A 16,288-nucleotide genomic window follows, 5' to 3' on the forward strand; every position below is an offset into this window, starting at 1 on the left:
TAAGAGTAATTTATGTTTTCCCTATCGCCCACATCGGCACCCTTGGAGAGTAGATTAGGTCAGACTATATTTGGGGGGCAGGGAGGGGAGTGAACTACGGCCTGGAGAACCTTTCTACCAAAAGAAAGATCCTTATCCCTCATTAGATTATCAGGTTAAGTTTATAATGCCGAAAAAAGGTATGAGGGGAACTCAAAGTAGCTGTCTTACAAATTTGTTCTTAGGAGGCTGAAGCCCTCTCTGCCCAAGAAGTGGATACTGCCCTAGTGGAATGTGCTATAAAACCTACCGGTGGTGGAACACCTGCTTCTGAATAGGCTAAATAAGTAGCTTGTTTGATCCATCTGGCCACCGTTCTAGAAGAAGCTGCCTTCCCCTTGTTTATACCCTGAAACTGGAGGAAGAGTTGGGGAGACTTTCTCCAATTTTCAGAAGCATCAAGGTAAGACAACAGACATATTTTAACATCTAAGCAATGGAAACTTTTTTCCCTACCATTTTTAGGGTTATCACAAAACGACGGTAGTGTGACCACCCTGGACCTATGGAAATTTGACACAAGCTTGGGAAGGAAAGCAGGATCAGGAGATAACACCACTTTATCTTAAAGAATAGTAATATAGGGTTCATTAATAGAGAAACCCGTTCTCTCCCCCACTCTCCTAGCAGATGTTATAGCTAGTAAGAAGGTGAGCTTAAGAGTCAGAGTCATAATGGGCAATTCCAGAATTGGCTCAAAAGGAGATCTACAGTCATGGCTGTAAATGTTGGCATCCCTGAAATTTTTCAAGAAAGTGAAGTATTTCTCACAGAAAAGAATTGTAGTAACACATGTTTTGCTATACACACGTTTGTTCCCTTTGTGTGTATTGGAACTAAACCAAAAAAGGGAGGAAAAAAGCAAATTGGACATAATGTCACACCAAACTCCAAAAATGGTCTGGACAAAATTATTGGCACCCCTAACTTAATACTTGGTTGCACACACTTTGGAAAAAATAACTGAAATCAGTCACTTCCTATAACCATCAATAAGCTCCTTACACCTCTCAGCCGGAATGTTGGACCACTCTTCCTTTGCAAACTGCTCCAGGTCTCTCTTATTGGAAGGGCGCATTTTCCCAACAGCAATTTTAAGATCTCTCCATAAGTGTTCAATGGGATTTATATCTGGACTCATTGCTGGCCACTCCAGAACTCTCCAGTGCTTTGTTGCCATCCATTTCTGGGTGCTTTTTGACATATGTTTGGGGTCATTGTCCTGCTGGAAGCCCCAAGATCTCGGACACAAACCCAGCTTTCTGACACTGGGCTGTACAGTGTGACCCAAAATCTGTTGGTAATCCTCAGATTTCACGAGGCCTTGCACACATTCAAGGCACCCAGTGCCAGAGGCAGCAAAACAACCCCAAAACATCATTGAACCTCCACTATATTTTACTGTAGGTACTGTGTTTTTTTTCTTTGTTGGCCTCATTCCATTTTCGGTAAACAGTAGAATTATGTGCTTTACCAAAAAGCTCTATCTTGGTCTCATCTGTCCACAAGATGTTTTCTCAGAAGGATTTTAGGTTACTCAAGTTCATTTTGGCAAAATGTGATCTTGCTTTTTTATGTCTCTGTGTCAGCAGTGCGGTCCTCCTGGGTCTCCTGCCATAGCGTTTCATTTCATTTAAATGTTGACGGATAGTTTGGCTGACACTGATGCTTCCTGAGCCTGCAGGACAGCTTGAATATATTTGCAGCTTGTTTGGAGCTGCTTATCCCCCATCCGGACTATCCTGCGTTGACACCTTTCATCAATTTTTCTCTTCCGTTCACGCCCAGAGAGATTAGCTACAGTGCCATGGGTTGCAAACTTCTTGATAATGTTGCGCAATGTGGACAAAGGCAAATCTAGATCTCTGGAAATGGACTTGTAACCTTGAGATTGTTGATATTTTTCCACAATTTTGGTTCTCAAGTCCTCAGGCAGTTCTCTTCTCCTCTTTCTGTTGTCCATGCTTAGTGTGGCACACACAGTGCCAAGACTAAGTGAACTTCTCTCCTTTTTATCTGCTTTCAGGTGTGATTTTTATGTTGCCCACACCTGTTACTTGCCCCAGGTGAGTTTAAAGGAGCACCACATGCTTGAAACAATCTTATTTTTCCACAATTTTGAAAGGGTACCAATAATTTTGTCCAGACCATTTTTGGAGTTTAGTGTGAAATTATGTACAATTAGCTTTTTTTCCAATTTTTTTTTTTAGTTCCAATACACACAAAGGGAATAAACATGTGTATAGCAAAACATGTGTTACTACAATCCTTTTCTGTGAGAAATACTTCATTTTCTTGAAAAATTTCAGTGGTGCCAACATTTATGACCATGTAGTTAAACTATTCAGGACTAAATGAAGATCCCAGGGAGAAGAAGATGGTTTGACTACTGGACTTAATCTAACTGCTGCTTTAATGAATCTTTTGACCCAAAAGGTGCTCAGCCAACTTATAATCAAACAATGCAAAAATAAGTGCAGAAACCTGAACCTTAATGGTGCTAGGACAGAGCTTTTTGTCCAGGCCTCCTATAAAAAAAATCTACTACCAGAGGAATATTAGGGGCTTCCCACACATTAACCCACAAACCCCAAAAAAGCCTTCCAGGTTATAAGGTAAATCTGGGCTGTCACCTTTTTACTACAGGCCAATAGGGTCTTGAAAGCCCCCTCTGAACTAGAATGTTCCTTTCAACAGCCAAGCCGTCAGATGAAGATTGGAAATCTCTGGATGAAACACTGGGTCCTGGCTGAGAAGGTTCGGAGATTCTGGGAGGATCCAGGGAGGTACAACGGAGAGCTTCAGGAGCCATGTGAACCAGACCCTTCTTGGCCAGAAGGGAGCAATAACTATTACCACGGCCTTGTCTAGTTTTATTTTTCTAAGGACTTGAGGTAGAAGTCTGATGGGAGGAAAGGCATACAGAAGACCATCTCCCCACCTTCCTGTTTGTTCTGGAGGCAAAGAAGTCTATAAGATGTCTAGGGATTTGTCTAGATTCACTTCCAGACCCAGTTTTACCAAAATGTCCTGTACTATCTGGACCTGCTTTAACCGGAGCTCCCTTGAATCGAAAACAATCAGTAAGTTGTCCAAATAAGGAACAATGACGACATCCTGCTCCCTCACATGAGTTATCATTTCTCTCATCAGCTTCGTGAAGACCCTTGGAGCCTGGGAGAGACTGAAAGTAAGAGCCTCAAATTGCAGATGCATCAGGAATCCCCCTACCACTACGGACACCCTGAGTTATTTCTGGTGATCCTGAAAAATCGGGACATGGTAGTATGCGTCCTTTAAATCCAGGGTGACAATGTAAAAGTTCTGGCTCAGGTTCAGGATTGCCGACTAAACAGTCTCCATGCGAAACCTGTCGTATCTCAAGGAACGATTCAGCAACTTTGAATTTATTAAAGGTACAGAAAGAGTCATTTGGCTTGCTTACAGAAAACAGGGTTGAGTAAAATCCCTCTCTTCTATCTTGTACTGAAACCCGAGCCAGAACCTTCTTGTCTAGAAGGGAAAAAACTTATTTCTCGAGTACAGCCTGCTTTTCTGGATGTGAGCGATCTGAGCGAAGTCAGATCTGTAACTACAACTCTGGAAGCTGGAAGGGAAGACATGAAAAGGTAATTTTCAAACCATGCTTTATTGTGAAAAGGACCCAGTGGCTTGCAGATATCTTCTCCCACTGAGGATAGAAGTGGGGTAACCTGCCTCCCACCAGGAACCTCCAGTCATTGCTGACCTGTTTTTTTTTTCTTCTTTTTTTTTTAGCTGAGTCAGGGGTGATAAACATAAATCCTCTTCCCTTTCTCTGGCCTCTAGAATTCTTGGACTTGAAGGACCCTCTACGCACGTCCCCCCTCCCCCGAAAGGGCTTTCTATTGGGAAAAGGAAAGGAAGGGACTGAAGGGAAGCTCTTTTTCCTATCTGAGGCTCTCTCTGGGACCTGATCTAATGCTTTGTCAAATAAATAGTTTCCTTCACATGGAACACACAACTTGGATTTGGATGGGATGTCACCCTTCCACTCCTTCAGCCAAAGAGCGCTCCTGGCTGAGTTTGACAAAGCTGAAGCTCTTGCTGAAAGCCTCAATGAATCCGCTGAGGATATAAAGTCCGCTGCAGTTGCCCAGTGTAGGTATAGATGCAAAAAGTTGATCCCTAGGGGTACCAAACCTCATGTCCTCAAAAGGTAATGCAGCTTTCTTAGCGACCTTTGCTACTGGTGGGTAAATCATAGGGGACCTATCCCAATTCACACAGTCCTGCTCCAGAAAAGGATATTTCTGTTTGATAGAGGATGGAACAACCGCAAACCTTTTGTCCGGCTACTCCGGTGGAAAACTTTTTTTTTTAACCCCTTGGGGACGGAGCCCATTATAACCCTAAGGATGGGAGAATTTTTTTCAATTCTGACCACTGTCACTTTAAGCATTAATAACTCTGGGATGCTTTTACTTTTCATTCTGATTCAGAGATTGTTTTTTCGTGACATATTCTACTTTATGTTAGTGGTAAATTTATGTCGATACTTGATGAAAAAGTTGAAAATTTAGCATTTTTCTAACTTTGAAGCTCTCTGCTTGTAAGGAAAACAGACATTCCAAAAAAAATTATATATTGAATCACATATACAATATATTTTCATCATAAAGTTGAGATGTTTTTACTTTTGGAAAACATCAGAGGGCTTCAAAGTTCTGCAGCAATTTTCCGATTTTTCACAAAATTTTCTAAATCGGTATTTTTCAGGGACCAGTTCAGGTTTGAAGTGGATTTGAAGGGCCTTCATATTAGAAATACCCCATAAATGACCCATTATGAAAACTGCACCCTCAAAATATTCAAAATGACATTCAGAAAGTTTATAAATTTTTTACACTCGCATGTTTTTGTAGACCCAGTTTTAGAATTTTTTACAAGGGGTAACAGGAGTAAAAGCCACCCAAAATTTGTAACCCAATTTCTCTCGAGTAAGGAAATACCTCATATGTGTATGTCAAGTGTTCGGTGGGCACAGTAGAGGGCTCAGAAGGGAAGGAGCAACAATGGGATTTTGAAGAGTGAATTTTTCTGAAATGGTTTTTTGGTAGCATGTCACATTTAGGAAGCCCCTATGGTGCCAGAACAGCAGAAAACCCCCACATGGCATACTATTTTGGAAACTACACCCCTCAAGGCAAGTAACAAGGGGTCCAGTGAGCCCTAACACCCCACAGGTGTTTGATGACTTTTCGTTAAAGTCGGATGTGTAAATGAAAAAATATTTTTTTTCCCTAAAGTGCAGTTTTTCCCCCCAAATTTGCCATTTTTACAAAGGGTAATGGGAGAAAATGCCCCCCAAAATTGGTATGGAAATACCCCGTTAGGACCTAAAATGTTCTGCGGGCAAACTACAATGCTCAGAAGAGGAGTCACATTTGGCTTTTGGAAAGCAAATTTTGCTGAAATGGTTTTTGGGGGGGCATGTCGCATTTAGGAAGCCCCTATGGTGCCAGAACAGCACAAAAAAAAAAAACATATGGCCTACTATTTTGTAAACTGCACCCCTCAAGGAATGTAACAAGGGGTACAGTGAGCCTTAACACCCCACAGGTGATTGACGAACTTTTGTTAAAGTGTGACATGTAAATGAAAAATTAGATTTTTAACACTAAAATGCTGATGTTACCCCAAACTTTTCATTTTCACAAGGAGTAATAGGAGAAAATGCCCCACAAAATTTGTAACCCCATTTCTCTCGTGTGAGGAAATACCTCATATGTGGATGTAAAGTGATCTGCGGGTGCACTAGAGGGCTCAGAAGGGAAGGAGCAACATTGGGCTTTTGGAGAGCGAATTTTGCTAAAATGGTTTTTGGGGGCATGTCGCATTTAGGAGGCCCCCATGATGCCAGAACAGTAAAAAATAAAAAAAAATACTATTTTGGAAACTACACCCCTCACAGAATTTAATAAGGGGTGCAGTGAGTATTTACACCCCACTGGCATTTGACAGAGCTTTGGAACAGTGGGCTGTGCAAATGAAAAATTACATTTTTCATTTTATGGACGACTGTTCAAAAAATCTGTCAGACACCTGTGGGGCATAAATGCTCACTGCACCCCTTTTTACATTCTGTGAGGGGTGTAGTTTCCAAAATGGGATCACATGTGGAGGGGGTCCACTCTTCTGGCACCATGGGGGCTTTGTAAACACACATAGCCTTCAATTCCAGCCTAATTCTCTCAAAAAGCCCAATGTCGCTCCTTCTCTTCTGAGCATTGTAGTTTGCCCGCAGAGCACTTTACATCCACATATGGGGTATTTATATACTCAGAAGAAATGGGTTACAAATTTTGGGGGGGCTTTTATTCCTATTTCCCCTTGTGAAAATGAAAAATTTGGGGTAACACCAGCATTTCAGGAAAAAAAAACAAATTTTTAATTTTCATGTCCAACTTAAACGAAAATATGTCAAAGACCTGTGGGTTGTTAAGGCTCACTATACCCCTTGTTATATTCCGGGAGGGGTGTAGTTTGCAAAATGGAGTCACGTGTTTTTTTTTTTTTGCGTTCATGTCGGAACCGCTGTAGCGATCAACCACCCCTGTGCAAATCACCAATTTAGGCCTTAAATGTACATGGCGCTCTCACTCCTGAGCCATGTAGTTCGTCCACAGAGCATTTTATGTACACATATGGGGTAGTTCCGTACTCAGAAGAAATTGGGTTAGAAATTTTTGGGGTCTTTTTCTTCTTTTACCACTTGTGAAAAGGAAAAGAATGGGGCTACACCATGTCTGACACCACTCCCATAATTTGACACGATGGTTGAAGAACAATAAAGAAGTTGAAGTGTTTCCCTGGTGAGTGCAGTCTACATTTCTTTTCATGTGGATGTCGAATTTGTTCTGTTTCGGACTTAGCACCCAAGGAGGATTCCTGCTCCATTCACCTCACCTGTTGCATGCCCATTGCCGTCATACAGCAATGCCGGTAGCTTTGCCTTTTCTTTTATTAAAATATAATGTTGATGATCCCGTACGGTGAATGGCGTAAACGTAAAAAAAAAATAAAAACAAACAACAACTTCAAAATTGCTGCTTTGTCACTATATATATATATATATAAAAAAGTTTTACACACTAATTTGGTATCCATAAAAAGTACAGATCACGGAACAAAAAATTAGCCCTCATACCTCAGCTTATACGTAAAAGTGAAAGTTATAGGTTGTAAAAATAGAGGGATTTTAAACGTACTAATTTGGTTAAAAAGTTATAAATTTTTATTTTTTTTAGTGCAACAATAATAGAAAAGTATGTAATCATGGGTATCATTTTAATCCTTCAATGTAAAAGGAGAAAGAACAAAGGCTCGGGGACTCACCATTCTGCAGAAACGTATTTTATTCCACAAGGAAATCACAGATGCACATCATGCAGGGGGGAGACAGGGTACGAGGCAGGGGGGGTGCGGGTAGGACAGCGCGGTTTCCTGCCAGTCAGGCACTTCCTCAAGCTACATGCACCGTAGCGTGTAGCTTGAGGAAGTGCCTGACCGGCACGAAACCGCACTGTCCTACCCGGACAGTTATATCAACTGGCTTCAGAAAGTTAAACAGATTTGTAATTTACTTTGTAAAAATCTTAATCCTTCCAATAATTATCAGCTGCTTTTGTTCAGTTGTTCTTTTCTGTCTGGCAACATTGCCCTCTGCTGACATCTCTGCTTGTCTTGGGAACCGCACAGAGTAGAAGAGGTTTGCCATGGGGTTTTGCTTCTACTCTGGACAGTTCCCGAGGCAGGTGTAATCAGAGAACACTTAGACCGAAAAGAACAACTCAACTTCAGCAGCTCATAAGTACTGAAAGGATTAAGATTTTTTCATAGAAGAAATTTACAAATCTGTTTAACTTTCTGGAGCCAGTTGATATATAAGATAAAAAACCAACTGGTGGCAGAAGGTTATACAGCTTTGTAAATTATTTTTAATATAAAATCTTAAGCTGTTTAAGATTTTTCAATAGAAATATACAAATCTGTCTAACTTTTTGGCACTAGTTGATTTGTACAAATTTTTTTCTTCCGGAGTCTTATTTACATGGTGCAGTTTTTTACTAAACAATTTCAGTTTTTTCTCTCAAAACTGCTCTTTGTATTCAATCCTGGTTTATCTATTATGGGAAAAAAAGAAAGGCTTGTCCATTGAAAATCTTCTATTTTTTTTACCCAAAAGCATTGCATGGTTTCTCTATAAGACGCTTTCTTCTCTCTTTTGCTATTTGGAAAAACACTGTCACTGTAAACCAGCCTGGTGTTCTATGCTACAGGCCAGAGTATGAATGAATAGAATGAAACCTACGATTGCAAGCAAGGAATCATTTTATTAATTTGTCCTCGTCTGTAAAAAGACATAAGTCAAAAAAAAAAACACCATTGACATTTCATACACAAACACTTACACTCATCTTTAGAAAAATCACAAAATTGTTGTGGTGTGCATCTTTCTTTTCAAGTGCACTCCGTAAGCCACATTCAGTGCTACCACTGCAGCCAGCCCAGGTCATTCAGAGCTCACACAAGAAAATCACAGTAAAACAAACCTATTTTGGCTCATAAAATAGGACATGATGCATACGAACAAAGTGACCGGCGTGGGTGACCATTTTCATTATTTAAATGACTGATTTATTTTAATAAACAAATTCATACGCTGAATAACATTTGATTGTTCCACTAAAAACAAAATATATATACAGCCCATTTCTGTATACTGAAAAAATTTGTACATTAGACATGGGTTACTAAAGTATATATACATGTTCCCATGTGCTCTATGTTATACCTATAAAACGGCAATGTATGCAACAGGCATTTCACATTTTATTCCTCTTTAGACTTCATTTACATCATCATTTTAATGAATAACCCTTGCTATGTATCATTTCAAACAAATATTTAGGGTACACCTCGATATGCCATTCACATTCATAAATGAGAAGGGTACTACCAAACTATGTAAATAGAATACACTGCACAATAAAGTATTGTGAGCTCCCCCATAAAAAGGACAGACATCCAGTTCAAGGGGAAAACCTTAAAGGGATTGTCCAGGAGGAGAAAAATGCGGCTTCTTTTTCACAAAAACAGCACTATACTTGTCGGCAGGCTGTGTGTGGTACTGCAGCCTAATCTTTCACTTCAATGGAGCAGAGCGACACTACCATACACAACCTGTAGACAGGAGGGGTGCTGTTTTTCACAAGAAATAAGCAGCATTAGTCTAAGCCTGGACCAGTTTTAAGTAAATTACCACGCTCTCTAAACCATAAAGTACACCTCTGTCCATCATGTCGGCCATTTTTCTTTTTATCCTGTGGGGGCAGGAGAGCTCTAGTGGGAGCCATCAGCTGACCTTACCAAGCTACTGAATTTAACCCACCAACCTGCATGGACGAATTCATTACAGATCCAGTGCTTTAGGAACCAGATGATAAGACCATTCTGTAAATGGACATCACATTTATACTGCCATGGTTTGTGAAAAATAAAATAAATTTGTGCAGAAAGAAATGACTATTACACAGGCTGTTCAATAGAGGATATGTTGGTAAATTGCATAGAGGTTGCGTGCGTTCAGTAACTGTTGTAGGATTTTTTGGCACAAATTAAAAGCTAAAGATTGAATGGCAAACATTATACCCAACTAAAATGAAGTGTAAAGGCCATCAACTCAAGTTGATAACCAACATCAATACTGTACATTTTTACTTTACATTTGTCAAATACACTTTGTTTGTTACAAAAGACCATGCAGCAAAATCTCTAGATTACAGTGACACAAGCTTACCAACCCATTTCAGAAGATTTATGAACCAGATTTAACTTTTATTCCCCAATTTATGTAGGATGCAATGGGATGTGTAATACGTGTACTACCAGAGCTCATATACGTGAATAGGACAGTAGTCAGGAAACTTGGGTATGCACTCATTGTGAATTGCTTTCCATAACATGTTACAGTAAGAGCTGTACCTCATGCTTCATGATGTCAGGCGACACTACCTTTGCCAATGTAAAGTATAATAAAAAAAAATAAAAAAAAAATTTGGTTTCGTGTGTCTAATGGGATTTTAACTATTGACAAGTAAAAAGGAACCAGTTTACACAAACATCTGTGTGGTATACCATCAAAAATTATCACCTTTCTCACAAACTTCTGTAAATACGAAGCAAAAAAGATTGGTTTATATGGTGTAGCCTCTGTGTATATATTATTTACGTGGACATTCACATGTTAGGAGGACATCACAATTGCTCCATTGATAAGTGGGCACACATTCTAAATAACAGAGCAGGGCAGCTATGTTTAAACGTCCAGTGTCAACCTGCAAGAAAAAACATGTGCATGGAGATTGCTTAAAGGGGTACTCCACCCCTAGACATCTTATCCCCTATCCAAAAGGATAGGGGATAAGATGTCAGATCACCGGGGTCCCACCGCTGGGGACTCCCGCCATATAGCAAGCAGCACCCACCTGTAACTGCTTCCGGAAGCGCTGGAGGCTCTCTGGCCAATTCCTCCCGACTACGGGGACGGAAGATTGTGACGTCACGATTCGGCCCCCCCGTGTGACCTCACACCCCGCCCCCTCAATCCAAGTCTATGGGAGGGGGCGTGAGATATATATATACATATATTTATGGTTGTTCTGACACTATGGGAGTAGTTATATGAAAGGAAATGTCTAAACTGCTTGATCAATGTATGGCCTTGGTAATAAGTTTATAAAGCAGCTTAAAAACTACTAATATCCAGCAAAAGGTATGAAAAGTCAATGCATAGCATGTGAATAAAGGAAAAGCAGCAAAAGCCCTTTCAGTGTAAAAGGTAGTATCACACACCCTACAAAATGGTCCTGCTGCTCCAAAAATCACGGTGGTTCATTGATGGGATAATCCACTATAGTTTCTAGTCACAGGCCGGACATTACTGTGACAAAGGACCGAGGCTATGGCCTATATATGATTAACCAGACCTGTCATGCAAGTCATTTACAATACACAGCTCGATCTGACATGACATGAAAGTGGTTAGCACAGGAATAACAATCTGGGAAAATTATTTCACCAGCTGAGATCTGACCAATAGAATCCCACCGATCACAAGAATGAGGATCTATCACTCGCCTGGATAAAAGGAATGTCGGTGCACATGCCTCTCCATTAACTCACTACTAGTCTACAAAAGATAGCTGCTCCATTCCTTCAGGGGACAAGAGGCCCTGTTTCTCATTATTCATAGGGGGTCCTAGAACTCAGACCTTAACAAATCAGATGCTAATTACCCATCAAGGGGGTAGGTGGTAAATATAAATCTTAAGACAGTGAGGTTTGGGATGAGGGCTGTACCACTGTTGTAACCAAAGCTGTATTCAGTTTAGACTAAAGGAGTTGTCATAAGAACTGATTTTAAGTATTGCCTCAAACTACAAGATCTCATGTACATTTCTGACACAGTGAGGATGTGTGGGGTGTATGTCACTGTATATGCCAACCAACACAGACCTGCTTAAAAAAAAAAAAAAAAATATTTAAATTTGGGGTCTTAAAGAAGTAGTGCAGTGAAATATAACTTATTCGCTATCCAAAGAATAGGGGATAAGTCATAGATTGTGGAGGTCAGACCGCTGGGACTCCCGCAATTTCCTAAACAGGGCCCAGGAAGTCTGCTGGAGGTGGCCGTTCCAACCCCCACAGGAAGCTGCGGCCAACACGCCCCTTCTATATATCTCTATGGGATACATGGAGGAGGCGTGTCGGCCACCACTCCGTGCTGGGTTGGCACGCAACCTTCCAGCAAACTGCCGGGGCCACATTCAGCAGACACCCCCCCCCCCCCTCCCCCATCTATAACCTATTCCCTATCCTTTAGATAGGTGATAAGTTATATTTCACTACAGAACTCCTTTAAAAAGGCTTTGTTACGGAGCACAACAAGATCAAGAATATTTAGCCCCTGTTCCCACCCCAAGGAGCCTTGAGATTTCTTTTTGCATGTTATATAACTTGTGATGCCCTTCAATTGCACTGTTGACTGCCCCTTTACTTCATTGATGAAAGACTGTGCCCTAGTGACAGCTCTGCTTCAATTCTGGAGGTGCACCCAAACAGGGCTGCATTCTTATCTGTAAAATATTTGTAGCCCTCCAGAACACAGTCAAGAATATGGGCAGTCTAGAGATTATGGGGGGTAGAAAGAGGGGTTAACTTTAGAGAAGCAAGAAAAAGAAGCACTGAAATTATGCATGGTACAAAACATTACTCTTAAAAAGTATAAAGGCAATCATATGGCACAGGTACATTAAACTAACAGAACAATTGTGGCACCATCCTTTCTTTAACAAAAAGTAACAGCACTCAATCATTTTAATTTATAGCAGCATTTTACATAGTTTGTGTTAAAAAAGTAGAAGAAAAAAAATGTTGAGTAACAAAATGCTTAAATTACAACAATCCTTTGTGCACTCGCTGTAGATTTACTGGATTATTTACAAAAAAAATTGTTTTTTTTTACATGGAATACGGTAAAGCGTGAAGAAAACTTACAACTTATCTACAACACTTTTATACAATGAGAGACGTGTTGGGATTTCACTTACTACTAGGGAAGTGCCTTACTTCTGTATGAAGAATTTAACATTCTATAAAGGGTATATTTGCAGTGGAAAGAGAAGTCACAATAGTGTACACAAGTGGTGTCTGGTGCAGAAACAATAACCAATGATAACTTTTTAGATCTTCCAAAGTATAGAGTTTAAGGAGCCAATGACACCTACAAAATCTCACTGTGGTAGTTGAAATAAAAAGGCATTTTCCTCTCATGGAGTACTCAAGGTATGTACAACACAGATAGCCCCAGCACACAAATATGGCAGACTACGATCTAAACAAGATGCTCCTTATGGGAGATCCTGAGCAATTCACATTGACAAAGTTGCAAAAGAGTTCAGAATTGTATATACAGCTCTGTGGTATTAAACCTGAGAGAAGTTGCTCATCCTCTGTGTCTCTATGAATAGGAGGCACATTCAGATGTCCAACATCATTAACACCGCAGGCACCACTTAGGTCTAAAGGGTTCAAAGAGGTTTGGTTTTGCTACTTTAGTTGAAGTTACCATGCAATAAAAAGTAATGTGTCCCTGATTTTTAGACTACCAGTGCATTAAAAGGCCAAAATGTCAATTTCTTTGGCAGCCAAGGCTAATGCATCCATGGCTCGTAGATCTAGGTTATGAAGCAATATAGCTTTACATTTTTTCGGCTACATTCTGCCTTTACATCTTCTCATGGTGCATTGTGTTCATTGTAATATAGACAGACAAGGTAAAAATACAGACTAGGAGGATTGCAACAGAGAACAGATAGGAAAAATCATTCCAATTCCTAAGTTGGCTACAGACATGCTACTTTGTCATTGGAAATATTCATCAGTCAGCAATAAAAATGACTAATCCCTAATCTCACCCATGTGTGGGTCAACCTGAATGATACCTATGGCAATGTCATCTACAGGGAAAGAAATATAGATTGTGTAAGGTCCATTTGTGTCCTAAATACCCAAACATCAGGTGTGAGGAAAATGTGTGACACCCAATGCCAGTGAGGTTATAAGTAGAGATGAGCGAACTTACAGTAAATTCGATTTGTCACGAACTTCTCAGCTCGGCAGTTGATGACTTATCCTGCATAAATTAGTTCAGCCTTCAGGTGCTCCCGTGGGCTGGAAAAGGTGGATACATTCCTAGGAAAGAGTCTCCTAGGAATGTATCCACGTTTTCCAGCCCTCCGGAGCACCGGAAAGCTGAACTCATTTATGCAGGAAAAGTCATCAACTGCCGAGCCGAGAAGTTCGTGACGAATCGAATTTACTGTAAATTCCCTCATCTCTAGTTATAAGGACAGCTTACAATGTCAAGGTTTTACTTCTTAAAACATCACCATGAGGGTACCTGCCATTTTTTTTTTAGTTTCCCATTTTCACAGCCTCCTAGATATGGACTCCACACAACAATGCAAATGAGAGGAAAGCAATGTCTTAGGCCAGAGATGGACAAAATAGTGTAGACAACATAAGCCAGGCTTATTTTAGTGGCAAGCTAAAAAAATTCTATAAACATCTATATTAGGAAGAAACTCATTAAGTTATGCTCCAGTTGTTATTCCCTGTAAGCAATGCCTACCTGGCTCCAGAAATTTGTCAAGTCCTGTCCTAAAAACCAAGGAAATATATTCAGCCTACCACTACATATGCTCCTGGCAGATTGTGGTGTGTAGACCCCACAGTAGTATATCCAAGTTGAGGAAGGGGGGGGCAAAATACATTCTGTATGGATATATTTAGTTACTGTACCGCATTTAAAAAGGCCGACTAGGTTAGTTCTCTACCTACACCTAAATGTAGTAGGTTGATGGAGACACATCTCAATTTTACAAAAACAATATATCTAAACCTTTTTCCTTGTCATTGACCTATCACAGGAATATAGGGGGGGGACCTAATTCCCTAATTCTGCAAGTCTTGTGGAGTATGGAATAGCAAGTAATGTAATAGCAGCCCTCTTTAAAGCTAAAGAGACCAAACAGAAACTAAACTAGTACTCTGCAGGATTGCCCTCATTTGGTATTGAGCCTTTAACACTGTACAACAAAGGCCCATCTCACATCCAGCAGTAGTTAAAGCCCTTACAGAAAGCTGTATGAAAAGAATGCCAGAGTGCGACACAGAAGCCATACTGATAATCATGTGAATAAACATAAGACCAGAAAAAAAATGGCCATGTAAGGCATCTTAAAGCAAAAAAACAAACAAACATAAAAAGAACAAAAAAAAAACAAACAAAAAAAACTTCCTATGGCTTTTTATGCTGAACGCTATTTTACATGGTTAAAAGAAAAAAAAAAGTGAAAAGAAACCAAATTGGTTTTAGCACATTTTGCAAGAGAATCCAGGTCTAAACTTTAGGATGTCCGCATGAGAACACAAAAGACCATTCTTCCTAATGGATCAGCAAGTCGCCTTGTAAAGTGCAGAGTTTATCTCACTGTTGATGGTAAGCCAGAAGTCTGTGCAGAGGTTACATATAAAGAACTGTTGTCCGATAAAGGTGGGCCTACAGAATTTCCGTTAGTTGGGGAGCATCCCATTTTTAGCTTTTCCAAATATTCAGCATGAACTGGCTTGTGGCACTGCAGGACTTTCAGGGCATCTTCAACCTTAAACCACTCCCTCTTTCTCCCTAAAATGAGAAGAAGAAATAATGACAAATATTCTAGTGATGTCCTGTAATATACACTTTAATTTTGTGGAATTAAAATGTCACTTAATTACTGTTTTATTAATATCACTTGTACAGGGTGTTGCCATTAGTGTAGCGTCTGTGTAGTGTGTCACTTCAGGACACAACACCTCCACAGATACTATACGGCACAATTAAAAGGCTCCAATCTCATTCACTTTCTACATGCACGTTATGCACAGAATACAGCCTAAAGGTAGAAGACTATATATCTTAAATGACACATCAACTCTAGGGGCCCTATGACATTAGCACGGCTGCTTATGGCAACTGCATAGGTCTCTGCATGTACTATTACAGTACAGGGTAGGAAAGAAAAAATAACTTCTTCCCAAACAAAACCTATATAAAGGTCCTTCTGCGTTCTTCAAAAGTGAAGTATTTCTCCCCTTTTATTTTACTGGTATGCAGAGATATAAGGTAATTGCTTAATATTATAGGCTCAAAGGTCTAAGACTGCACCCCGTAGACATTCTGGTGAATCACCTCTTTCTGATGTTTCTAAGTGATGCCAAAGTCCCAAATCATTATCTACAACCTATACAGGACTGAATACTAGAAAATATGTATGTATCTTTATGGAAATTGATAGATTGTATCTAAATCTACACAAGGTTTCCATGACAATACTGTACTGAATGGAAATCAAAAAGGGAATACAATATCAGAATCTCAGCAATGCTCTTGTAAATATATTTCATCACTAATCTTGTATTTACATAACCTGTATTATACTCCACAGCTGTATTCACAGTTCTGATTGCTTTCACTTAAAACAGTTAATATGATTAAGATAGATGCGCCCTTTCATAATAAAAGGGGTCTCCTAACTGTATGCGGTGAGGTTATACTGCAACAATAAGCGATCACTTTCTAATCAGTGCAGGTCTGTCCTCA

General features: G+C 40.0%; 1 protein-coding gene across 6 annotated transcripts in view; it reads right to left on the reverse strand.

Annotated features, from left to right (window-relative positions):
- Window positions 1-13,919: 13,919 nt before the first annotated feature.
- NUDT4 (nudix hydrolase 4) overlaps window positions 13,920-16,288 on the reverse strand; it is a 46,224-nt gene continuing 43,855 nt past the window's right edge. For all 6 annotated transcript variants that reach the window (XM_056574348.1, XM_056574349.1, XM_056574350.1 and 3 more), the window contains exon 5: window positions 13,920-15,331. In XM_056574348.1, coding sequence (XP_056430323.1) covers window positions 15,129-15,331 — 203 coding nt within the window. In that variant the 3' untranslated portion in view covers window positions 13,920-15,128. The remainder of the gene's footprint in view (window positions 15,332-16,288) is intronic.

This window comes from Hyla sarda, chromosome 4, assembly GCF_029499605.1.
Source record: "Hyla sarda isolate aHylSar1 chromosome 4, aHylSar1.hap1, whole genome shotgun sequence".
NCBI classification, from domain to species: Eukaryota; Metazoa; Chordata; class Amphibia; order Anura; family Hylidae; genus Hyla; species Hyla sarda.